The 24137-nt window shown below is 60.3% G+C and overlaps 8 protein-coding genes across 8 annotated transcripts; 2 read left to right on the top strand and 6 right to left on the bottom strand.

Annotated features, from left to right (window-relative positions):
• Positions 1-98: 98 nt before the first annotated feature.
• PAN0_009d3727 (uncharacterized protein) lies at positions 99-7374 on the top strand (the record flags this gene model as incomplete). Its single annotated transcript, XM_014800687.1, has 2 exons — positions 99-3270; positions 3413-7374. The coding sequence occupies 2 exons, from the start codon at positions 99-101 to the stop codon at positions 7372-7374; spliced, it is 7134 nt and encodes a 2377-aa protein (XP_014656173.1).
• Positions 7375-7417: 43 nt separating this feature from the next.
• Positions 7418-9526, bottom strand: PAN0_009c3726 (phosphatase dcr2; the record flags this gene model as incomplete). The annotated part of the gene is made up of 1 exon (XM_014800686.1): positions 7418-9526. One exon carries the CDS (start codon positions 9524-9526, stop codon positions 7418-7420), a length of 2109 nt encoding a protein of 702 aa, XP_014656172.1.
• Positions 9527-9784: 258 nt separating this feature from the next.
• PAN0_009c3725 (uncharacterized protein) lies at positions 9785-11277 on the bottom strand (the record flags this gene model as incomplete). Its single annotated transcript, XM_014800685.1, has 4 exons — positions 9785-10170; positions 10308-10434; positions 10499-10609; positions 10870-11277. 4 exons carry the CDS (start codon positions 11275-11277, stop codon positions 9785-9787), a joined length of 1032 nt encoding a protein of 343 aa, XP_014656171.1.
• A 1020-nt stretch (positions 11278-12297) lies between these two features.
• PAN0_009d3724 (GMC oxidoreductase) lies at positions 12298-14430 on the top strand (the record flags this gene model as incomplete). The annotated part of the gene is made up of 1 exon (XM_014800684.1): positions 12298-14430. One exon carries the CDS (start codon positions 12298-12300, stop codon positions 14428-14430), a length of 2133 nt encoding a protein of 710 aa, XP_014656170.1.
• A 363-nt stretch (positions 14431-14793) lies between these two features.
• PAN0_009c3723 (uncharacterized protein) lies at positions 14794-16212 on the bottom strand (the record flags this gene model as incomplete). The annotated part of the gene is made up of 1 exon (XM_014800683.1): positions 14794-16212. The coding sequence occupies one exon, from the start codon at positions 16210-16212 to the stop codon at positions 14794-14796; it is 1419 nt and encodes a 472-aa protein (XP_014656169.1).
• A 915-nt stretch (positions 16213-17127) lies between these two features.
• On the bottom strand, positions 17128-20658 carry PAN0_009c3722 (uncharacterized protein; the record flags this gene model as incomplete). Its single annotated transcript, XM_014800682.1, has 1 exon — positions 17128-20658. One exon carries the CDS (start codon positions 20656-20658, stop codon positions 17128-17130), a length of 3531 nt encoding a protein of 1176 aa, XP_014656168.1.
• Positions 20659-21596: 938 nt separating this feature from the next.
• PAN0_009c3721 (uncharacterized protein) lies at positions 21597-22163 on the bottom strand (the record flags this gene model as incomplete). Its single annotated transcript, XM_014800681.1, has 2 exons — positions 21597-21802; positions 21887-22163. 2 exons carry the CDS (start codon positions 22161-22163, stop codon positions 21597-21599), a joined length of 483 nt encoding a protein of 160 aa, XP_014656167.1.
• Positions 22164-22982: 819 nt separating this feature from the next.
• Positions 22983-23571, bottom strand: PAN0_009c3720 (uncharacterized protein; the record flags this gene model as incomplete). Its single annotated transcript, XM_014800680.1, has 2 exons — positions 22983-23248; positions 23325-23571. The coding sequence occupies 2 exons, from the start codon at positions 23569-23571 to the stop codon at positions 22983-22985; spliced, it is 513 nt and encodes a 170-aa protein (XP_014656166.1).
• Between the last annotated feature and the right edge of the window lie 566 nt (positions 23572-24137).

The raw sequence follows: 24137 nt of genomic DNA, 5'->3' as shown, positions 1-24137 counted from the left end.
GTTGGGGTTCACGAGCAGCTTCGACTCTGCTCCTCTCTTGACCTGCTTCTTCCTCCATCACAGCACCCCATCGATCCCATCCGACAGGCATCGCCAGCATGGCGGACAAGCGAAAACGTCGTGGCTCTGATGCAGCTGCGTCGGGTCATTCCGCCTCAGAGGTGTCTGAGGATGAGCGCACGACCAAGGAGACGTCGGCACCCGAGGAGGCGGTCACCAACAAGGCCATGGTCCCCTTTGCCGACGGCGCAGAGCTCCATCAGGCGCTTCAGACACCCTCAGCAGACATGCTTCGCCTGCTTCTCACACGTTTGCGCAATCAGACCAACCTCTCCTTCGCAGAAAACACCCAGCGCTCCACCATCCCCGCCAGCGACAAGCGAATCCAGCTCGTCAAGGACTACTGCCAGCTGTGCGAAACGCAGGCATCCAACTCCGGCGCACCTACAGCCGCTGCAGCCTCCATCTTCTCCACCTGGGAGCTTGCCGATCGCCAAGACCTGCCTACCCTGCTGCACCTCCCAATCTTCTGCTTGGCTCAGTCTCTGGCGCTTCTCTCCATCCATTACCCGACTCACACCCTTGGATCCAACATCATCGAGCGTATCTTGTCACCCAACGAGCCTTGGCTTGCTATGCTTCACAACTACATCTCCAATCTTGGAGGCGCCAAGTTTGCATCTTCCAAGCAACGCGACTCTCGATCCTCCAAGGGCTCGGATGTCGCCGCACTCGCATCCCTCATCCTCCTTCGCGAGGTCTCGTCGTTCGCCAAAGGCCGTTACGCCGTCAAGCTTTTCGACTCGTTCAACTGGTCCATGAAGGTACTCCCGCACATCTTCAACATGCGCAGGCGAACCAACCGCAAGTCCAAGGCCGCCAAGAAGACGAGCGTCGCACTCGACGTTTCGCTCCGCCGCCCCGACATCCGCACGCTCTACATTCTCTTCCTCCTCTCCTTCCTGCAGCAGAGCTACTCGAACACACTCAAGCTTCGCCTTCTCGACCTTGGACGTGACTTCTTGCCTGCCATGCTCAAAGGCTTGCCTCAGGATCCGCCAGACGTGGTCCAGACCATCCTTCTTCATCTACACGAGGACCTCGTCAAGGACCAGCGCATCCCCCGCTCCAAGAAGGTCGAATTCTGGAACGAGTGGGCCTGCGGCTGTGTCGTTCAGCTCTATCCGCGCGAGGAGGAGCATGTGCTCATCCATGCCGACACGGATGCCGTCGAGAACCCGTCCGTGGCGGAACTCGCGCACCACTTCTTGCTCAGCATTTGCACCAACCCAGGCTTCGGAATTTGCTACCCGGATCGAGGCTGGTACCCAAGAAAAGCATCAGTCCGCGGCGATACCGACGAGTCTGTTGGCACAAGCAAGGCGGACGGCGCTGTAAACGGTCTCGACAAGGACAGCTTCTCGTTTGAGATGGGCTCGACACAGAAGGCCAAGTCGACTTCGATCAACACCGGTGGCTCCATCTACAACAAGGTGCTCTCGGGCGTGCTGCGCCAACTCGCGGTGGCTGAGGATCTCCGACAGCAGGAGCTTGCCCTCAGCATCCTCACAGCTTGCCCCGAGCTGGTTGGTCCCTATCTGGAGAGCTCCTGCGCCGGCCTGAGCGTCGACCCCAGACCCAGCTCCAGATGGCTCTGCAATGTGGCGTTCTTTGGCAGGGTAGCTGGTCTCGAGCTCCCATCCTTCCGCAACGCCAAGGTCGAGCATCTCGAATCCGAAGACACTACGACCTCCAGCGCGCTTATCCCGCTCTCGCATCGCCTCGTCGCCTCGGAACCACCGCCGATCAACACGGTGCTGGCCAACCTCTTGCCTGGACCGCTCCATCGCTTCCTGTTCAGCCAGGGCCTCACTAGCACGGACAAGCTTGTGCGTCACTCGACATGCGCCCTTTTGTGCCGCTGCCTGGACCGCATGGTCCGATATCGCGACATCTGCCTCGGCGCCACCGACGAGCTTGACGAGGACGAACATGGACCCTGGCGTCGCCATTTGGAACTTCTCGAGACGGAGGCCCGTCGACGCATCCCCGACATCTCGATCGTCATCCAGATCCTGCAGGTGGCCACCTCTAGACCGCAAACATCGGCTGCGGCAGATTCGTCCACGGTCGCCAACGAGTCCAGCGACGGCGCAGAGGGCACCAACGAGAACACGAACATGCTATCGACGGAAGTCGCACTTCGTCTGCTCTCCCTCTACTATCAAGCAGTGCCAAGCTCGGCCTTCGACGTCCGCTTCAACGCAGGCAAGCTGCTCACCAACTCCTTCATCCAAGCTTCGGCAGCGTCGCCCGAAAAGGCGGCAGACGACATGGACACAGGAGACGTCGCAAATGAGGTCGAGAACGCAGAGGCAAGCGATAGTGATGCGGAGGACGACGAAGAGGACACCAACGAGATCAATCTCGGCGCGCTCTGTCAGGTGCACACGCTTCGCATCCTTTCGCATGCTGCGCGCGCCGCATCCTTCGACTGGACAGCCAAGCCGACCGGCACAACAGGCACTGGCAACCTGAGCTACCTCGGCATGCTGTTGACGCTGTACATTTCCACCCCACTGGAGCAGGTCAAGACTGCATGCGAGCAGCTGCTCAAGTCGCTTCTGGCACCCTCATCGTTCTTCGAGCACGACTTGGCTGAGATCGATGCATGGCTTTCGGGCCTGCCGCAAGCCGACACGTGTGTCGCGTCCCAGGCGGACGACGAGTCTGGTTCCAAGCCGAGCGCTGTGCCTGCGCAGCAGCACATCTCGTCGGAACAGCAGACCGTGATCGCTTTCCTGGACGAATGCATGCTTCGCTGTGCCAAGACACCATATCGCTACATCGAAGCATCGCGCCAATTCCTCCGTGACAATGGACGCCAGGACGAGCAAGATGACGAATCCGAGGTGACCAGTGGAGCCGATTTGCTCGCCTCGCCTTGGCTCATGGCGCTTCTCGAGCAATTCTGCATCCGCATCGACAAGGGTCTCTTCGACGATGCAGAGTCGGTCGAGGGTCTTACGGCGTTCTTTGCGCGTCTGCTGCCCACTCTCTGCGCATACGCGCGTCACACCTCCGCGTTCGAGGCGATGGCGTTCAAGATCAACAGCCACGTTTCAAGCAACGAGAAGTACGCATCATCGCAGTTCACTGCTGCCGTGGGCGTGAGCAATGTTCGCGCCATTCGAGTCGCTCCCGAACCCGCATTCGAGCCTGGCAGCAAGTCAAAAGGTTCTGTCGTGATCGCATCGACTACATTTGCTGGTATGTTCATGTACTGCTTGCAGAGTGCAAGTGCATCCGTGTCGATTGGGATGATTAGAATTTCCCATACATCAGAACCGCTACACCAAAGTACATCTTGCGGCTTGATTGCTGCAGGCATGGCTTGCCGATAACTCTGAAGTCGTCGCCACCACCTACGTGGCTGTGCGGCGTCATGACCTTTCGACACGGGCTCTTGCTCTTGCTCTCCGACCTTCGCGCGAGTATCTCGTTGCTAACGCTGTTCATATTGACATTTGTCTACATTCAACAGACTGCACCGATCCGAGGGACCTCAAAACGCGGCTTCGAAGCGTCAAGCGGCCACTGACTCAGTCGCAGATCTCATCGCTGTACGCAGCTGTCCAGGGCCTCCAAGCCAGCGGTTACGCGCTCGCGTCCCAGATCCTGGGCGAGTTGGATCCGGTCGCAGAGAACCTCGCGACTGCGCTCTTCGGGCCCGAAGTCGTTTTCGGGGCAATTCCGGTCCTTCACCTGCCTTTGAACGCCCGCTTCGTGCAGCCGGCACACGATGACTTCATGGCTACGACCAGCGAAGAGGAAGTCCTGGACCAGACCACGCTGGTGCCATGGCGGGCGAAGGGTAATGCTCGCCTGGCCTTGTGGACTGCCGTGAGCCGCGGCCAGGGCATGCAGGACGAAAGGCACCTTCTTCCGCACGCCTCTTCGCTCATCGCTGCAGCCGATGCTTCAGAGTATCTCACCCACGAAGAAGCCAGGCAGTTCCTCTTCGTCGACTCTGTCGCGCTGCTGAACCGCGCTGCCTCGCCGCACGTCTCAAAGTCGCTGCTGCGCCGCATCAGCGAGCTGGCGATCAAGTACCTCGACCCTCGCCACAAAGACCAAGCGCAGATCGTCAGGGCTACCCTCAATAAGGTCGACGGCGGCAGCAAGGCTGTAGACGTCGACTATTTGCGCTGCATGGCAAACCTCACGCCTTTCATGGATGAGGCAGACGCCGTCGAGCTGCTGTCCAAGGCGCTGGAGGTGCTACGCGAGGCGATGCGCACGCAGGACTCCGCAACGGGACCAGCAGAGGCTGAAGTGTGGATCGCAGCTGCGGAATCGCTCGCAGCTATTGCGTCATCTGCCGGCCCCATCTCCCGAGTATGGACAGCACTTGCCATGAAGCTGCAGCTGATTGTCGACGCTGTCTGTTCCACCGAAGGGCTCCACGCCGAATGCAGGACCCTGCTTCTGGGCATCATCCAGGCGACCCTTCAATCTGATCTGATTCTCGCCGACTCAGCGGTCGAGAAACAGCTGGCCATGTTGCAGCTGGGCGGACTGATCAACGGCGCAGCGCACTCAAGAGCGACAGACGGTGCTCTGGTTGCCGCCCTTCACGTGCACCCGAAAACGACACTGCCGATACTGGATTCGGTGCTGAGCGTCTTGTCGTCTGGCGTTAGTGCCGATGCTAGGAGCACGGTTCAAGCGCTCCCGTGCACGCTGCTTGCCATTCTCACAGCGCTTTCCGAGGCCGAATCCGTGACAAATGATGGCGGAGCGATGCTTGGCGATGTGACCTGGGAGCACAAGCACATTGGCGTTATCGTCGACGTCTGCATTGACTTCGTCCTGTCCGATCCCGAACTCATCGAAGAGGCGGAGGTCGAGACAGTGGAGAGGCATGCAGCATGTCTTGTGGCAGCACTCAGGTGCGCGGCGCGGTATGACTGGAACGAGCCGCAGTCTGCGGCAAGCGGCCGTCTAGCCAAGTTTGCCAAGGATGCAGTCGAGAACAAGCCCTATGTGGCGTTCAGAGCGCCACTCATCCAGGTGCTGCTTGGTCTGGTCGAAGACGTGCCTGAGCTGCCTTCACTTTCCGAGGTGGTGCAGGCTTCGATCAACGCCGCGCTGCTCTGGCTTGTTCGACGCTTCGCCGAAGACAGCAACGACTCTGCGCGTCTTGTGCACACCATTTCGCTCTTCACCGATCTCGTGGAGCGCGCGAGCGCGAGCGAGAGCGTACGCATCCACCTTCGAGCCTCGCTCGTCGACCCTGTGGTGCAAGCGGCCTTCAAGAACAGGATGCGGGCGCTCGACCAGATGCGTCTTGTGCGCGCACTCTGCGTGCACGCCGAGCTCGACAACAGCCACCTCTCGCGCTACCTTGGCGCGCTTTCTGCGCATTCGGACTTTGCCAGCGTCATGCGTGGCTCATCCAACCTTCTCGCACCTCTTCGGGACGACACCGACGAGCAAGAGAACGGCCAAGCCGAGGCTGACAACGAGGAAGCTGCGGAAGACGAAAAGGTGCAGCGTGCGCAGGAGCTCAAGCTTGTCGTTGTGGAGCTCGTGCATCTCATCGCAGGGCGGGATGCTAAAGGCCTCATTCGTGCGCCGTTGCTCACGAGGCTCCTGCCGTTCTATGGCGCAAGCCTGTCGCGGGCGGACCGGATGCTGCTGAGCCTCTTCAGGAAATTCGAAGAGGTGTCCGAGCAGTCGTTCGCGACGCTCATGCAGGAGTGGACGCTGCCGGCGTCACAGCAAGGTGGAGGCGGCGGACACGCACACAGCGCACCGGAGGCTTTGCAGTCGCTCGATGCGAACGTGGTGTTCGCGACGTGCACCGAGTTCCCACGCTTGCTCTCGCTGGCGAACACCGTCGCGTCAGGATACAAGACGGACGGTTCGGCAGAGGCTGACGTTGTCTTGCCCGGTCAGGTGTATGGGCGGCACACGGATGCGGTGCAGCGCTACGATCCGGTCTTCCTCGCGTCGCTGTTGGCGCGCGTCACGGCGCCCGACGAGAAGCTCACGGGGCTGCAGTGGCTGGCAGTGTTTGCGACCAACGTGCCTGGGCTCGCCGTGTGCGGGCTATCGTCTTGCTGTCCCGACATGCGTCGCGCGAGCCTCACTCTGATCTCGAGCCTGTACCTCGCGGTGCGCGAGGCCGACTTCCAGGAGAAAGACCATCTCATCATGGTGCTCGACCTGCTCCGAGACGCGCTCGACTCGACGCAGGCGGTTCAAGAGTCCTCGACCGACGCGCCGTTCCTTCCCACGACAACGACGCTCTTCATCGCGCACAGCCTGCGCTCGGTGACGACGCCGGCGTCGTTCGTCTATCCGGTGATCTCGCACTTTTTGTTGCAGCGATCCGAATTGGACGTGGGCGATGTGCCGCTGCTGTACAATCTGCTGTATACGGCGTCGGACCGGGTGAAGCAGGAGCGCATGTGGATGCTGCGGCTGCTGCGCGATGTGGCGCGCTCGGGCGGTCGGAGCGACTGGAAGATCCTCAAGCGCCGACGCACGTGGGAGCTGCTGGCGTCGCTCTACGATGCGTGCGATGCGCGCGGTGCGGGTGCGAGCGCCGAGCGCGCCGTCGAGGAGGCGGCTATGCGCGCGCTCGTCGAGGATACCACATTCTGGCTGGTGGCCAATGCGGACGTGGCCATCGAACTCGTCACGCGCCGCGGACTGCTCGCGTGGATGTGGCAGCAGATCGTGCGCGAAGGCGTCGTCGCACTTGCCGATCCAGCCCTGAGCGAAGGTGCAGAGACGGTGGGAGTCGACAGTCTGCCGCCGACATCCGCGCCTCGTAGTGTGTGGATGCTGCTTCTGGCGCAGCTGATGCGCAGTGTGGATGTGGACCGTCTGGATAGAGCCACACAGGGCGCTTGGATCGCACCTGTCCTCAGTCTCGTACACACCACAACCGTCGCTCTGTACAATTGTGCCACAGAACCGGCTGGCGGCCATCTGCCAAACGCGTCAGACGAACTTGTGCGCACAATCACATGTGCTGCAGCGGAGGTCATTGACCGACTCGTCCCGCACGCAGAGGAGCACGCCCGGCTACACGCAACGGCCTTGCTGGCCACGCTCGAGACTCTGGTTAAGCTCGGAGCTAAAGCTCTGCACAGTGCCGGAACAGAGCGCACGCACGTCGAGCGAGCTTGTGTGCGCGTCAACTCGGCACTGCTCACCATCGCGCCCGCACTCACGGATGCAGCTTCGACCCGTCGCTTGGCAGTCATTCTTCGTCAGTCGACCGCACTGTGCATGCGCTTCGATGCGCAGATCCACGCGCTTGTGACATCCAACCTCTTCCCCCCCGCTTCTGTCTCCTAGCACATCATCACATGCATACGTCGCAATCACAATGTGAATCATTCTAGCTCGAGTAGGGAAGTACAAAGTCGTCAAAGCGCTGTGATGAAGATGCGGGGTCGCTAGATGCGATGCGGTGGTAGGTGCAGATGTCCTTGCCCCACTCCCTGAACTCGATGACACGTGCACGGCGCTGGATGTCTGCCTTACCGTACGCGGCGTACGAAGCACCGCCTCCAAAGCAGATCCACACGTTGTTGACGCGGCGACAGTCGGAGTTGAGGTGCATATGTCCGTGCACCAGCAACCGCACACCAGGCGGGGCGCGATTGAGCGAGGTGACGAGGTCAAAGATGCCCGGCTGTGCCTGTGCCCCCTCGAATGTCGCTGTCTCATTCCGACTGCCCACAACCATCTCCTGCCTGCCCACACTCGCTCCCGTCGCGCCCGTGGGGTTCTGCACCTGCGGTAGCGCTCCGTGATCCACGGGGTTGAATGCTTCCGGCACGGGAATGTGCATGAACAGCACCGAAGGTGGCCGACCCAGCGCCTGGTTCTGATCCGCTCCCGCATCCCACTCTTTGTCCGCGCGCTTGGGTGAAGAGCGACGTCGCCACTGCGGCCCCAAGTCCTGCGCGCCATCAGGCCGGTACGGCTGAAGAGTCTGCTTGATCGCGGTGTACTTGGCCTCGAACCAGTCGAGCTGGTCCTTGCGGATGTAGCCGTAGCCCGGCTTGGTCCAGGGCTTCCACTTGTCCTTGTCGGCGTGTGTGCCCGAGTCCATGAACCACAGCGTCGCCACGTGCGTCCGGTCATTCCCTGGGCTGTGCAGCTTGAGATAGTAGTTGCCAGCGCCTGTGACGAGCGCTGGTCCAACGAGGCTATACGAGTAAGGCATGTTCTGAATGAGCTGCATCTGTTCTTCGCGCGTAAGTGAGCCAGCCTCACTATCGTGATTCCCCAGAATGACGGCGTAGGGAATCTGGCGCTTGATCAGCGGTGCCGTATAGAGGGAGAGGACGCTGCGCGGATCCCACGAGGTGCCCTGGCCATTCAGTTGGTCGCCGGTGAGCACGACCATGTCGGGCTTCTCCGAGTCGAGCCACGCATCGACAAGCGCAAGCGTGTCGTTCTTGGACAGACACCCGCGCGCTGCCCAGCGCGGATCCTTCTCGTTGGTGTCGCGACACGGCTCGGGGTTGACGGAAAAGTGCAGGTCGGCGAGCTGGAGGATCTTGAACGTGCCGTCGGGGCGGAACTTGAGCGGCTCGAGCGGAGGCTTGCGCATGGGCTTGCGGCGGAATGACAGTGAGATCTGTGACGACCCGATGGCAGAGTGCGGATGCGACACCACGCCTGCGCTCTCAAAACCGGGCCAGGGCGGGTTGTCGCCGTAGACGAGATCGAGCTCGGTGATCGGGTCAAAGGGCCCAGAGGTCAATGGAGCACGCTTCTCCTTCCAGAATCCGAGCTTTTCCTGCTCGTACTGGGCAGGAGACTTGGTGCGGTAGTAGAGGTGCAAACTCTTTTCGCCTGCCATCATCTTGACCACTTTGGAGCGCAGGCCGGTCTTGACCCTGTGCCAGCCGTCATCACCCGAGGGGTGCGGCTCGCCCTCCTCGACGAGACGGATTTCGACGACATTCTGGACGTCGCGCCGCCTGGATTTGCGGTAGAAGAGGAAGCGCTGCTCGATGCTGCCAAAAATGTTGGTGAGCATGCCTCCAGCGGAAGCGCTCATCTGACCTGCGGGGCTGAGGCTGCGGTCCACCTGAACCCATTTGCCGAGCAAAGCATCTTCGGCCGGCGTGGTCTTGGGCTGGCATCTGGTGAGCGGTAGACAAGACTTGACGGTGATCTCTGTGATGGGCGCGGGGTTCGGAAGTAGTGGCGCGTAGAAGTCGAGGGGGTAGATGTCGTCGTACTGAGCGGAGGAGCCGGACGACGATGCGACGGACGGGTGGGTGCTGTTGTCGGTGTCAGCGGTCACAGCATCCGACACAGCGGAGGAGCCTTTGGACTTGAGTGGTCGCAGATCGATGGCGGTGTATGCTTGCCAGCCGATGATCCTCGAGTTATGCAGGACGCCATCGTGTGCCAAGTAGAAGACGCAGGTGAGCAGGAGCGAGAAGCCTGCAGTGAGCAGGACTCCCTTTCCGACCTTGCGACGCATGGTGGGCGTAGGTAGTTTGACTAATGCATGGAGCTGCCGTTAGAGCACAGCGAGGATGGTGGTGATGAACGAACCCAAATGACGTGGGCTTTGCCAAGGTTGAGAAGCGTCAGAGGACTTATGAAAGTGATCCGTTCGCAGGCTGTAGGTGACCTGCATGAGAAGGCGTCTCTGCGAAAATGCACAAAATGTGAGAGCGTCGAATCGTGACAGTGGAAGAAGTTCCAATCGGGTTCTCGATGGTGTTCGAAAGGCCCCCTACATCGGCGATGCGATGCAAGCGTGGCGCCGCACTTCGGCAGCCTGTGGCCGAAGCTGCATGGCCGGCCAACAGGCGAGTTGCTTGGCAGTCGACGATCCAGGAACGCGGAATGCGAAGCAAGAGGGCGATTTCGTTCTGGCGTGGCTGACTTGCATGGCCGAGTGAAGCCGAGCACGCTGGCTGTGCAGATTGCTCGCCCGTTCATCCGCATCGCCAAGAAGGAAACATGCTGCAAGAGGACGATCCATACCACAGGACCGAGCACCATCATGACTTGCCGCAGCTCGGTTGCGCACTTCGGATCTGGAGGTCCGTGTGGTCTGCGGTGCGGATGCCGTGACCGCGCGGTCGGTGCGCGACGCTGATCGACCGCATTGCGACTCTAAGTTATGAAAAGAAACGAGCCAAGGATCGACGTTGCATTCCCAGCAAAGCTTGGCCCCCTCTCTCTCTGGAAGCTTTCGCTGGCTGCAGCGACTGTTTGCGATGATCGCCCGGTTGTCGGCTCAGCATGACAACGGTTGTCAGAGTCCGGATGAGGTTGCGCAGCGGAGTCGACGGTCGTCTGCTCTAACAAGCGCAGAGGCAGCGTCGCAGAGGCGGTCGGCAGCCCAGACGCAGCGGGCAGGATGGGCGTGCGTGAGGGCTGAAGCAAGCGAAGTGCAGCTCCGAGCGAAAAGAAAGCAGAGGAAAAGGGCAAGCGAGCTCACCGGCGCTTTGTGTGGGTCAGCCGAGGGTGCAGACAAAGGGTCGCCATCCAAGCATGCGCCGTTGCGTCGCAGATGCAGCTTGGCCTGCCGAATCGACTCCACAGCTGCCGACTAAACACAGACTGCTGCATCGCGAGATCTCGGTTCCGTCGAGGCTTGGCCAGAGGAGCGATGATTGCAGCCCCTTCGCTAAGTTATTCGGGCTCGTCGCTGCACTCTCTAAGATTGAGAAGCGGAAGAGGCTCTTGCGCAGCGTTGAAAGTTGCACTCAACGTTGGGAGAACACGTCGCGCCGCGCGCCGACTTCGTTTGCCAGCGAGGCGCGTCGGCATGCACCAGAGCAGAGCAAAACGCGCAGCTGAAACACGCACTGAACCAAACCAGATTCCGACGCGAGCTGTCGAAAAAAGGGGGAGAGCGCGACCAGCTGTCAAAGGGCCGAAAATCTCGAGGCAGAACGGCAGGTGCGCCAGCAAGAGCAGCAGGGCCCGGATTTCAAAGTCCGCCGTACCTTCCCAGCTCGGCTGGCAGCGATGCAGTCGGGAAAGGTGCCAAGCCTGAGCGCGGTTTGCCACTCGTCCATCGCGTTGAGCACCAGCGGCTTCCCCGACGCAGAGGCACTGACTGGGCAGGGATGAAGGGATCGATGAAGGACTGTTCAGCGGCGGCAAATCCGACGAGGGAGCGAGCGCGCCAAGTTGCGTGCGGTGGTGTTCCTTGGCGCCTCCCGCCAGAGGGGGTCTTGCATTCCTGGCTCCTTGCCGGTCGCGCTTGGCCATGTGCCTAGATCGGCTTCGGCAATGCCGCTCCAACGCAGCAATCCGGCAGACCGTCGTTCTGTCACCAATCCACTGTGCATTTGGATTCTTTGCTTCTGCGCAAGCACGCTCAAGCTTTGGCTTTGCACCGCGCTGCATTGCATTGCAATCCGGTCGGCGCGTCCGCTCTTCTTGGCACTGCGCCGGAGCGGTTGTTCCCCTCTCATCCGATGCCGTCTGGCCAAGATGTGCCCAGAGTCGCTGAGGAATGTCGGTGTGGACTGGTCATTGCTCCCCTCCCTTGATGCGCTTGGTCGCGATGCTTGCGGTGTGGTTTCGGCTCAGCTAGGCTTGGGACTATGCTAAAGCGCAGTGCGGGCTGAGAACACTTCGGACGCTGAGGCTCCTCGGTCAGCGGCATGGATTCGCTATATGACAGGAGGGCTTCGCTCCCAGACGCTGGCCAAGCCCGGCCCCTCCCCCCTTTTCAACCTCCGCTGCTCTCTCCCCCCGTCAGATTCGACTACCCGCCTTTGCCTTCCCGATATCGTCAGCCCGTCGCGTTGCCATTGCTCGCCCGACCGACCCAACCAACGCTCCTTTGTCTCCGCAGCCAGCAGGCGCCGCAAGCTCACCACAGCAAACCACTCTCCTTTGTCGTTGCCGGCCCTTGCCTTCACCACCCATCGCCATCGCCATCCGCCCTCTCCCCTCCTCTCCACCTTCTCCCCTCCATATACTTTCTCCACCACCTTCCTCCCTCCACTCCTCTTCTAACGAGGGCCTCCATCTGGCTGGTACAGATAGTCTGGCCTCTGCTAGCATCACCACCCCGTCTCCAATCCGCTCGACCCTCTACACAAGTCGAGCTGCCCCAACCATACCCACCGCCTCCTCTTTCTTCAGCATCCGCATACCTAATCTCGATCCAAAGGCCTCTGGTAGACCTTCGTTATCCCTGACCAATCCACCATCCGGAGCCTTCTCCCGACCTCTCCACTCAGCTTCGACACCACCCCCTAGCGACTAGTTCTTGCCAACATGAGGACCACCTTCTTTTCGCTCCTGCTTGTCTCGCTCCCTCTTTTCACCTCGGCATCGCTCGAGTCCCGCCCCAATGCGAGACACCACCGCCGCTCGCGTCACCTTCACTCCGACCCTTCGTCTCCCTCGCAACCCGCTCTCTACTCCAGAGATGCCTTCGGAGATCAGCCCCGTCTTCAGCCTCGATCCGAGCCCGGCGCCGCCATCGCCAAATCGTACAAAAAGGTAGCCGACGACGTGTTTGACTACGTCATTGCTGGAGGCGGCACGGCTGGTCTCGCCCTTGCCGGTCGCCTGTCAGAAGACCCTGATGTCACCGTCGCCGTCATTGAGGCCGGTCACTCGGGCTACAGCAACGACGAACAGCTCCTCGTACCAGCCAACGCCTACTTCAAATCGTCCGTCGGCTCTGACCTCGACTGGCAGTACGTCACCGCCCTTCAGACTAAGCTGCAGGATGCCGACGGCAAACCACGCGCCGCGAGCTGGCCTCGCGGTAAGGTGCTCGGTGGCTCCTCGGCAATCAACGGCCTCTACTATGTCGCTGCTAGCAAGCGTGAACACCAGGTCTGGGGCCGCCTCTCTGGCGACGCCGCCACCTGGGGCTGGCACAACCTGCGCGACGCCATGAAGAAGTCCACCAACTTCTCGCCCAACCAGATCAAGGAGCTCGACTCGAGCATCCACAACCAGACCGAGTACGTCGGCCGCAACGGCCCCGTCTCCATCAGCTACCCGGGCGTGAGTTACCAGCCTGTGGCCGATTGGGTGCCTACTCTCGCCGCCATCGGCCTCGAGCAGGCCAAGAGCCCCTACGACGGCGAGAACCAGGGCGCCTTCATTGCTACCTCGACCATCAACTCGCACAACTGGGAGCGCTCCTTCTCCCGCAACGCCTACCTCGACCCCATCGCCAACAAGCGCAAGAATCTCGTCGTGCTTCCCAACCAGACCGTCACCAGGATCATCTGGGACACCGAAGCGGATGAGGATGGGAACCGCCGTGCCCTCGGCGTCGAATTTGCTGCCGACGCTTCTGCGCCGCGCGTTCACGTCACTGCACGCCGCGAGGTCATCCTCAGTGCCGGCGCTATCGGCTCGCCCCAGATCCTCCAGCTCTCCGGCTTCGGCTGCAAGGAGCTGCTGGCAAAGAACAACGTCACGCTCGTCAAGGAGCTTCCCGGTGTGGGTCAGAACCTGCAGGACCACCTCTCTGGCTCGATCTCGTACTCGCCTGCCGAGGGCCTGGTGATGCCGTCCGAGACCAACCTCACCAAGAAGGCTTCGTTTGTCGACTCGAGCGTCGCCTATGTCACGCTCGAGAAGATGTACGGTGCCAACGAGACCGCCAACTTCCTCGAGCGCGCCAAGAAGTTCTCGGCTGATTACATCAAGTCGGCCACCAACGTGCCCGAGGCTGTGCGTCGTGGCTGGGCCAAGCAGTACAAGCTGCTGCTCGAGGATCTGCTCGTGCCCAAGAGCAAGCACGGCTTCACTGGTGGCGCCAAGGGAGCTGTCGAGATGCTGCTGGGTATCAGCACGGGCTCGGCGATCCAGGTGGAGACTGCGCTTCAGGCGCCGTTCTCGCGAGGATGGGTGGAGATCGCATCGAACAATCCGTTTGACAAGCCGATCATCAACCCCAACTACCTGCAGCACCAGTCGGACGTCGAGCTCATGCGTTCGGGCTTCCAGCTCGCGCGCAAGATCGGTCAGACGGCGCCCTTGAACACGGTCGTGGGCGCAGAGACCACGCCCGGTGCGGCGGTGAGCAGCGACGCGGACCTGGACAAGTTTATTGCCACCACGGCGGGCACCGAGTACCACCCGAGCTCGACGTGCAGCATGCTGGACGAGGATGACGGCGGCGTGGTTGATAATGAGTTGCGCGTGTACGGCACGTCGAATGTGCGCGTGGTGGATGCGAGCATCATCCCGATCTCGCTGTCGTCGCATCTCATGTCGGCGACGTATGCGGTGGCGGAGGTGGCGGCGGACCTGATCAAGGCGTGTCCCTTTGAGGTGGTTGACGAGTGCGCTTATGACGGCGAGGGCGATGATGAGGCGGATGCCGAGGATGTCGATGCCCAGGCAGAGGAAGATGACGAGGACTGCGAGGACGACGAGTAACTGACTCGAGGTTCGCGTACCTAGATACCACGCGCTCTGCTTCGCCTTTGCTTTCTTCTCCCGATGCCACTTGTTGGAGCGCCGACGTGCGGCGTCGCAGGACGTCGCCGTGCGGTCTGTTGCGCTTGGTTCGATTTCTCATGTGCGTCACTTTGCGTCGTTGTAATTTCACCTTTTCACTTCTTTGTTAGTGTATGACATGATGCTGCTGTGAGGGCGAAGGAATGCGGGTTGCAGGATTGCTGTGTGTGCAAGTGTGTGTACAGGGCCAGCCTGGGAAGCGGAAGTCTTTGAGTCTAGAGGCGGTGATGCGAGGGAAAAGGGAAAAAAAAAATGGTCCGTGGAAGCTGGCGAGGGGTGAATCTAGGCCAGGAGGGAGATGAAAGCGAAGAGGGCAGCAGCTGCGAGAGCTGCGCTAGCGGGCAGTTGGATCTTGGATGCGGGTGAGGTGGATGTCTGTGTAGAGGCTGTTGTAGCTTGACTTGTGGGAGCTTGAACCGAGCCAGAGACTGAGGCTGAGGAGGAGACGACGGGCGTTCCGGCCTTGTTCCAGCCCTTAGGTCTCCAGCCACGCTGAACGTTTGTCTGAGATTTTTCAAACAGCACGGTCCTGCCCTGCTTGCTGCCGAAGACCTCGTCGGCATTGTGGGTTGCACCCTCGATGACGGTGAGAGTATGCGCAAGTTGTCCGCCGGACAAACTGCTCCAATCGGGCAACTCCTGCGCAGTCAAATTACCGGGGAATCCAGAAACATCCTCGCCCGTCCGCGCGAGCAGGTTAATGTACTTCCACCAGGCCAAGTTTCGATCTCTCCGGGCAACTCCGCCTTGGAGGATGGCCATGCAGTACTGGTCGCCCGATTCGGCCGTGTCGTCGTATCCGACAATGTATCGCACATCGCGTCGCACGTTTTGCGCAAAGTACTCCTGCGGCGTCTTGAGCCCGTCGAGCGTACCGGTAAAGTTGTCGAATCCATATCGCCACGTGTTGTACAGCGGACAGCTGGCTTTATCCGCAATCGCCGGGTTGGTCGTGGGGCGGTGCTCGGTAAAGTATGCAGACGAAGAGGGGTCGCCTGCGATGAAGCGCACCTGCACGCGCGAGGTCGACATCTCCTTGGCCACCACACCGTAGCGATTGATGAGCTGACCGCCTCCACCGTGTCCGACAAACACGAGCTCTTCCAGCGCTGGATACTTGGTGGTGTTGGTAAACTCGTCTGCGAATGCGTCGAGTGCGTCGAACGAGGTCTCCTTTGACCCCGTGGGGTGGATGGCTGCCTCGCCAGCTTGCCATGCATTGATGTCGTCCCACGCAAGCTCGTGTTTCTTATACTGGCCCGAGTTGAGCTTCTGCGAGTAGAACTGCGGCGCAACGACGATCGCGTTCGGATCGGCAGCGGGGTAGGAAGCGTTGACGGCCGAGGTGAGGATGTTGTTCATGGTTGTCCAGTAGTCGCCTCCGTTACGATTGCGGCCATGGATCATGACAAAGGCCTGCTTGGCCTTTTCGTTGGCGGGGTTGCGCGTCCAGTACACGGCGAGCTTGTTGTTATCCGAGCCGACAGAGAGCGATGTGAGACGCGAGCCAGAGGGCGCCTTTGGCTTGGAGTGTTCCTGGTGGCCCAGATTGGTGCCCTTCTCTTTGGCGGTGAGTGTCGATGCATCGCGCCGCGCGAGATGGTGCGGTCGCTCGTGACCAAACGGCACATAGTCGGCTGCAATGCCCGTGGCAGCAGCCAGTAGCAACGCTGCTGCAGACGACAGTGTTGTGCAGCGCATGATACTCGCGTTTGTGGCCAGCACAGGTCGTTGGATATGATGGAGGGAGCAGTGGTGAAGAGGTACGAAGCGGAAGCAAGCATGACGGCTGACTCGTGACAGCTAGCGAGCGGGGGTTGGATCACCACTCGGAACGGCCACGCTCGGCGTCTGGCAAGAGCGACTTGCCAAGGGCGGACAATGGCGATCAGCGCATACTCCGCCCCAGGGGAAGAGCGCGAGCTGTTCATGCAAATCATTCTAGCGCCTGTTGACGGCCCGGCGATCCTGGACTGGCCGGGCCTGAGCGGAGGGCCAAGGCGCCTCGGAAGGCAACATCTGCCGAGAGCCAGGAGAGGCAACCGGACCAGAGCGCAAGACGCCGGGTGCATTCAAGGCGCATCTGCAGCTCGGTGAGCGTGAGGACGATTTTGAGGGGGGCTTCATGCACTGACCGTGTGGACAGCTGGCAGGCAGAGTGTCAACCATGCGGTCCGATTGGAGCCAGGCATGCCTTGCATTTTGATTAAAACAGCGAAAAACGCCGGACGTCAATTTAGGTGCCCACTTTGGCGCTGCTCGACAAGCAAACAATTTGTCGGAATTTCCAATTTACCAAAAAAAAGGCTTGGCAACTCCGCTGCATCCCACACGCCAAACCAACTTTGGCGAGCATTTTTTTTTCTTCTTCCTGCCATGGGATGGCAAAGCTCATGCCTGCACGCTCGCTCCGGCTTGGCAACCTCGCCGAGCATTCATGCAGCTCCAACCCACCAACGCGTCGTCTGAATTTGGAATTTCGCACTGGACCACACACACACACACAACCCTCGCCTAGCATCCGCACATAGCCGCATGTTCTCGAAAGATTTGCTTCGCCGAGACAACCGACGATCGGCGCTCTGCGTTGAGACACTTGAGCAGACTGTGTGAGTGTTACTGCTGCAGAAACGCGGGTGGCAGCTCGAGCATGCTCCAGAACTCGCCGATGTTGTGAGCGGTCGGATTGAATGCGAACGGCGATGTCGGCATGCCTGCGCCACCTGCTGCATTCGCTCCGCTGGCATCTCCGCCCGGCTGCCCAACAACACCCGCACCACCCTCCGTGCCCCCCGAGACCCCCGAGACCCCCGCTGCAGTCGCCCCTCCGCCATACATCCCCGCTGTTGCTGCTGCTGCTGCTGCTGCTGCAGGCTGACGCGACTGGCCCGGCGCGGCAGGCGGCGCCATCGACTGCGCACCACCACGCCCAGCCTGGCTGTACTGCATGTTGGGATAGGCCATGCTCGCACCCGCTGAACCCTGCATCGCGGTCGTCGGCCCAAAGCTCGCCATCATCCCACCACTGTACTCGCCGTAGCCCATGCCTTGCGACGGCGCGGGAGCCACGTTCACGTTCAATCCGTGCGAAGAGCCCGTCGGTGTGTTGCCAGGCAGAGGCGTAAAGTTCATGCCCATCAGACCCGTCGCGGTGGCGTTTTCGTTCCAGAAGAACGACTCGACATCAAAGATGCCCGGTGCAAAGTCGAGCGAGCTGGGCGCATTCAGCTGACGCGCATTCTCGCTCACCAGTCCGCCGCCATTACCAAATGCGCCGCTGCCTTTGCTCCAGATGTCGTCAAAGATCGGCATCCCCGAGCCACCCGATCCCATCGCACCGTTCGCATTCGCCATCGCCGATGCATCCTGGCTCGAGGTCGTGGCGCGCTCGTCTTTCGCCGCGCCGTCTTGAGCGCGCCGCGCCGAAGACGAGCCTTGCAGTGCGCCTTCGGTCTCGGCAATCCAGCTCGACACCTTGCTCGTCGCTGCCATGCCCGAGCCTGCATTGGCCGCTTGCAACGCTGCGATGCTCGCTCGACGCTGCGGTGCATCGCCGCCCTGCTTGGACGCATCTTCGCCCACCACCGCAAAGCCGTCCAAGAGCAGCCGGTGCGCAGACGCCGCCGGCCACGTGTCCGCCAGCTTCTTGAGCCACTGCACGCACAGCCCGTACCGCCTGCGTGCGTCCGACGCAATCCTAGCATCCGGCAACCGCGCGTTGAACACAAACATCACCGCGGCAGTGAAGAGGCAGTAGCCCAGATCGGTCGACAGCCGATCCACAATGTCGCGCGCCGACGCCTCGAGCAGATCGCAGATCGTGTTGGCCGCCAATGTGCTCTGCCGATGGCTGTCGTTGTCCAGCACGGTCGACATGGGCAGTCCCTCCTCCTGCGGGATAAACGGTCGATGCAGAAGCAGCCGTCCGGTGTAGTACCACAGATTGAGCGCGAAGAAGCTCGGAAACGGTCCTTCGTTCGGGCTGTCGTCCAGATGGAGGTGTGCAGGCAGCTTCTCCTTCCACTCGGTCAGCTGGCGGTCCAGCTCGGCCAACACTTGCTCCTTGCCCTGCCGACGCAGCAGCGCCTTGCGTCGCAGCGAGTGCACCTCGTCCAAGATGCGCTCCACGATCTTGAACAGATGCACGCCCCAGTTCAGACACGACGGCGCATGCAAGCGTCGGCCTGCGTTGGCAGTCGCCACGCCACGCTGGCTGCTCGACGCGCCCGCAGGCTGCATTTCGAGCTGATCCGACCACAGCTCAAACTCGTCCTCCTCCGTTTCGGACAGCAGCGGAACGTCGATGTCCTTAGCCCGCAGTCCTACGGGTCGGCCCATCTCGGCACACAGCAACTTGTCCAGGATGTAGCAGTGCCAGATGATGCGGATGCGCGTCTCGCGCTGCACCCGATCCTGCACGATCTCCGCACGGTAGATCGGCCACCGGTGCAGACCCATGTCGACGGCCATCGAGCTCGCCAGGTTCTGGAAGTTCCATGCGCGCGACAGATCGCCCGTGCCATGCGAGTACAGGCTGAGCAGCCAGCACGTCTGGATCGATGCAATGTCCGGACGCAGCCCTTTGGCCAGCACGTGCCGTTCGGCTGCCTGGCAGAACGACTGCGCGCGCTCGTGGTTCAGCGCGTCTGCAGCCGGTCCACCCTGATCCGACTTTGTCGCTGCATTCGCCGGGACAACGCACGCGGCGATCGAGTAGATGGCGTACAGCAGGCTAGGTTCCAGGCTCGCGCGCAGCTCTTCGCCGGAAAAGCCCATGAACCACGGCTTGTACAGGATCGGGTAGAAAGGATGGAAGCCCTGCCAGTAGTACCGGAACAGCCGGTCGTTCTCTTCCACGGACACCACTGGATCTTGCACCGAAGCGGTCGAGCCCGACATCTGCCCATCCCGGCTCGTGTCAGGGTAGAGGCTGTGCAGGTTAGATGAGTCCTTGCGTTGGCTGGGGCCCGACCGTACCGGAGACCGATCTTGAGAGCTCGTAGTGTCGGCATCCCCCGCGATATGTGGTGACGAGATGGGCAGAAATACGGGCGGTTTCGGATGAGACGCCGAGTCTGCTGTGGCACGATCGTCACGAGAGCGCCCGCCAAAGGGCGCCGAAGAGCTCGAGCCGACGGACCGAGAAGCAGCAATGGCAGCAGATGGAGACTCGGCGCGGTGCTGACGCTGCAGGATGCCGATACCGGAGCTGGAGCCACGGTAGACAATCTCGCCCTGGCGCGTCTCGCCGATCACATCTTCCTCGGCTTCAGCCGCCGGGTCGACGTCGTCAGCGCCGACGTCATTGGAGCCCTCGAACGTGCCGGATGCGTGGCGTCTCGAGTGGAGACCTTCCTCTGTTTTGATTTGTGGTGCCGTAGCACCTTTCCCCTTTGCTGCGGAAGCCGATGGCTTCGAGGCACGTGCGGCGCCGAGGTCTGATCCGGCTGCCAGCGCTTGGCCGTTGCTGATGGGAAGTTCACGCTCGCCAGAGACTCGAAGAATCTCTGCGCCTGCATCATCCTTGCCGAGGTGGTTGACGAGATCGCGAATGGTCGTTTCCAGCGTGCGGATCAGCTTGGCTCTGGCCGATTCCTTTGGGCCGGAGCGAAAGCCCTTGGGTGGGCCGCGCTTGAGACCGGTGTGATTGTACGTGCATGGCGTGCCCAGGACCTGGCATACAGAGCACTGCGGCTGACGTCCATCGCATCGACGCTTTTTGGTGCTGCACGGTTGACACGCTTTGGCGACCCGAGTGGATGGTTTGGAGTCGGCTGCGCCATCCGATCCCGCGCTTTCTCCCGGTGGCGTCTTGGCGGTGTTGGACGACGACGACGCATGCAGCTCAGCGCCATCGCTGGACTGTTTGCGACGCTTGGATGGAGAAGGTCGCTGCTGCTGCGACGGATCGACGGAAGCGTTGTACGGACGAGACGCTGAGACATGCGCGGAAGGCAGAGCCGAACGGTCCATGTCGCTGAACACTTCGGGACTGGATGCGCCCGGCGAGTTGCGGTAGGCGGCGTGAGATTTGCGGCTTGCCGATGTGTACAGCGGCGAAGACCGAGATGAAGGCGAGAAGGACGCATGTTCCGGATGTTGAAGCTGGTGTGCCGCTGAGCGGTACGGATGAGGTGAAGAAGGCATGGCTGAAGTTACTGTGCTTGTCGACAGACGATGGGACTAGGTCGAGAGTTGCATGTGCTTGGTAGCAGAAGACCTGGTTGATCGTTCGGCGAGATAAGAGAGAGCAGGTATGTTCTAGGTTCTAGGGTTTCCCGAATAGGTACAAGAAAGACTCTACGTGCGCATGGCGGGTCGTGTTGGATGCTGCTGACCAAGAGGCTTGTCGAATTGGTCGGATTGGCCAGCGTTGCACTGATGATAGAGTAGGAATGCACTGAGCGGAGCGCCTAGACGATAGGAGCTTCTTTGACGTCGGGCGAATTCTTGATGGATCGCAAGGTGTGGTTGCGAATATGACATAGGGTTTGGTGAAGGATGGAGTCGGACACTCAGGATGGGTGGAGGGAGGGTTGCACCGTGCGATTGTTGAATCCGCGAATCTGCGGATCGGAGATTCTCTGATTTGCTGCACAGGCGCGACGCCGCTATCAGGGCCGGGAACAGCGCCAACCAACGAGTGTGGACCCTTCCCATCATTTCACGCCGCTCGCCATCGCTGTCTGCAGCCGCTATCATCCCGTGTCGCGCATGCCTCCTTCCCCGCCTCGCCGGCTCTGCAAGGGTCCTCATCACCTCTTTTTCTCCCAGGCCCTCTTTTTTGGACCCACCTTTTCCTCTCACTCTTTTGCCCCCAATTATTATTTAAGCTAGCCGGTGGCTTCTATGCACACAGCATACACTGAGCGTCGTGCCGCCCAAAACAGTGGACTCACCAAAGACGGTAGCTGGACACTCGATCTCTTTCACTTTCTGGCGTAGGAGGTATGGATGGGATTTCGGATCATGTGCGAGCGGCGTGATGAACGGAGAAGAACGAGATGGAACAGGTTGGGTGTGTCAAGACACGGAACAAAGCCAGGGGCGGTTTCGACGTACGTGTCGCACTGTGAAGCGGTTGATCACGGATTGGTCCACTTGTCTGCTAGATGGAATGCGGGCGAGTCTGGGCACGAGGTTGAGGCAATGCTCACGCCCTTGTAGCCTGGACCCTTCTGACGTTCAACGTTGAGCCTTAGGCAATGTGCCTGCTTTGAAGGAGTCACGGTGACTTTGTCTACATCGGTGGCAAATGACTGCGTAGCGCCATTGTCGATCAACACAAAGGCTGCACCGTCGGAGAGACCCAGCAACTTGTCGTCAGCACATCTCAGCCTCCTCGTCGGATCATCACAGAAAGTTTCGCACTTACCTTCTCCGGCCAAGGTCATGAAGCCGTTCAGGTTTTCGTGCTCAAACATACGGGCTCGGATGTTACCGAGGAGCGAAAAACAGGCGTATCCCTTGGGCGAATCCTTCTGCCCGAGGATGCAGTAACGACCGACTTCATCGTTGTTGATCGTGACTCCTGGAATCGGGGTATCAGGCCTGTTGAATTCACGTTGTTCCGCCGACGACCCGTCAGCTTTAGCTCCGACGAGCGCAAGAAGGCCAAAGACGGCCACGGTGGTCGCTTTATTGAAGATCATGGTAGTGTGCGTTTGCTTGCGTGGTTTGTGGTCGAGTCGGGAGCTGGACCTGTTCTGACTATATAGGTTTGTGTATCCAACATGTTCGTCCCCGCCAGGAGCGAAAGGGGGAACTGTGCGGACTCGACCCACGTACCCACACGTGGGCCTGCAACGTCCCACGATAATGAGGCCCGCTTCTTGAAGCCACCTGCGGGGCGAAAGCATCTCACGGCTTGATCCCCACAACCACCTTCATTTGCCACTCGTCTCCCACAACGCCCCACACAAAAGGGGTCCTGAGCAACAGTTATTCATGAGGCAACACCAAACAGACATCACAGACTCCCAATTCGAGCAACCGAACTTATGTGATGTCCCCCCCGCATGGCGCTAGCGCCTCGTGTGGGTATACAGCTTTTAGTTTGTTATGGAGCACATGTTCGAGCGCTTTGCCATGTCCACCACATGCGCCGAGACGCCAGGCGGTAGTGAAAGCTGTACGGCTAACAAGAAGTAGCGCCGCAGACGTGTGGATTCCGGTCGAGAAAGCATTGCGCGCAAGTTCTATCCACGACGTTAAGCCTCTCAAGTTCTGGACGTGTCAGCAGCTCTATTAAGTAGTGCGCCAGATGCAGGAGAGAACGACGGCATCGGACGAAAGCGACAGAGAAACGGTGGCATTGGACGAAAGCGGTGGAAAGACGGCTAATGCTATGTATGCGCATGCAAGATATTTGCAACGAGCGCAAGACCAAACACCTCCGCCTACAAGTAGCAAGACAAGGGCGATGCTTGAAGTGCACTCGCTTCAGGCTTCACGTTGCCATGGTTTCCTGATTAGGGGCCTCCAGCTCCAGGGTCTCCATCCCCAGGACCTCCAGCCCCAGGACCTCCAGCCCCAGGAGGAACATCGCTGAGGTGGTCTGAGAGGTCGAATGGAACGTTACCCGGGCACTTTTGCGCAGTGGCCGTGTATCCCTGGTTCTCGCCTGCGCTCGACGCTTCGACTTTGCGACAGTACGGCGTGTCGACGGGGTGAAGAATAACATGCATGCCGGCGATCGAGAAGGACTGAGCTCCGCTCTGGCCCAGCACGACAAAGGCTGCACATCACAAGCATCCAAGTCAGTAAAAGCTCCGTTACGATCAGACACAATTTGCACGACGATGTCGACCCACCATTGCCTGCCTTGTTGACGAAACCCTTGAGTCGGTTCGGGTTGGTCATCGCCTTCTGGATGTCGCCCTTGTACGTAAAGCAAACGAACTCGACCTCCTTGTACTCCGGTTTGACCGGGACGCCACAGTAGCTGGCTACCTGCTTGTCGTCGACCACAAGACCAGCAGTCGAGATTTCGTCGTCAGCCTTGGCCCCGGCCAGCGACAGGAGCGCGAACACGGCGACGGAAACAGCGTTGAAGTACATTGTTGAGGTTTGAGAAGATGGTTTGGGTAGCAGCGAAGAGATAGAGAGCGCGGTCGAGTCTTCGAACTCGGCTTTTATGGAATGTCATGACCCTCGAAAGAGGTTGTCGACCCGATGGCGTCCATTCCAAATACTGTATGCGCCCCGCGTGTGGGTCTGGGGCGTTCCGGTGGGGAGCTTCATAGCTTTCGCCGCGCCTCAGCCACACGGCCCCAGCCACACGGCCCCAGCCACACGGCCCAGCGACATCCTCGAGGTCGATGGCACATCTTCGTGGGCGGTTTCTGGCGGTCCCTTTACCTTCTTATGCCATCCGAGAAAAGATCATGACGCGAGAGTCTTCGCTTGAGTCGTCAGGAGTCCTTGTCCTTACCCACCTATGCAGTTGTAGACACCCGCCCAGCCCGATACAGTCTGACACGTGCGGGCCTGACAACGGATCCCACTTAGCTTCTCAGCATGTTGCCGAGTAGCGCCTCCCCGAGTAGTCGCATTGATATCATTATCGTCCGTCGTCGGTTACGTTTGTGACAACGCCACTGGCCCTTGCTCTGAGCATTTCGAGG

The sequence above is a fragment of the Moesziomyces antarcticus genome (assembly GCF_000747765.1).
Source record: "Moesziomyces antarcticus DNA, scaffold: scaffold_v10009, strain JCM 10317, whole genome shotgun sequence".
Classification (NCBI taxonomy): Eukaryota; Fungi; Basidiomycota; class Ustilaginomycetes; order Ustilaginales; family Ustilaginaceae; genus Moesziomyces; species Moesziomyces antarcticus.
Note: the sequence above shows the minus strand (reverse complement) of the source record. Positions and strands in the feature narration are given on the sequence as shown.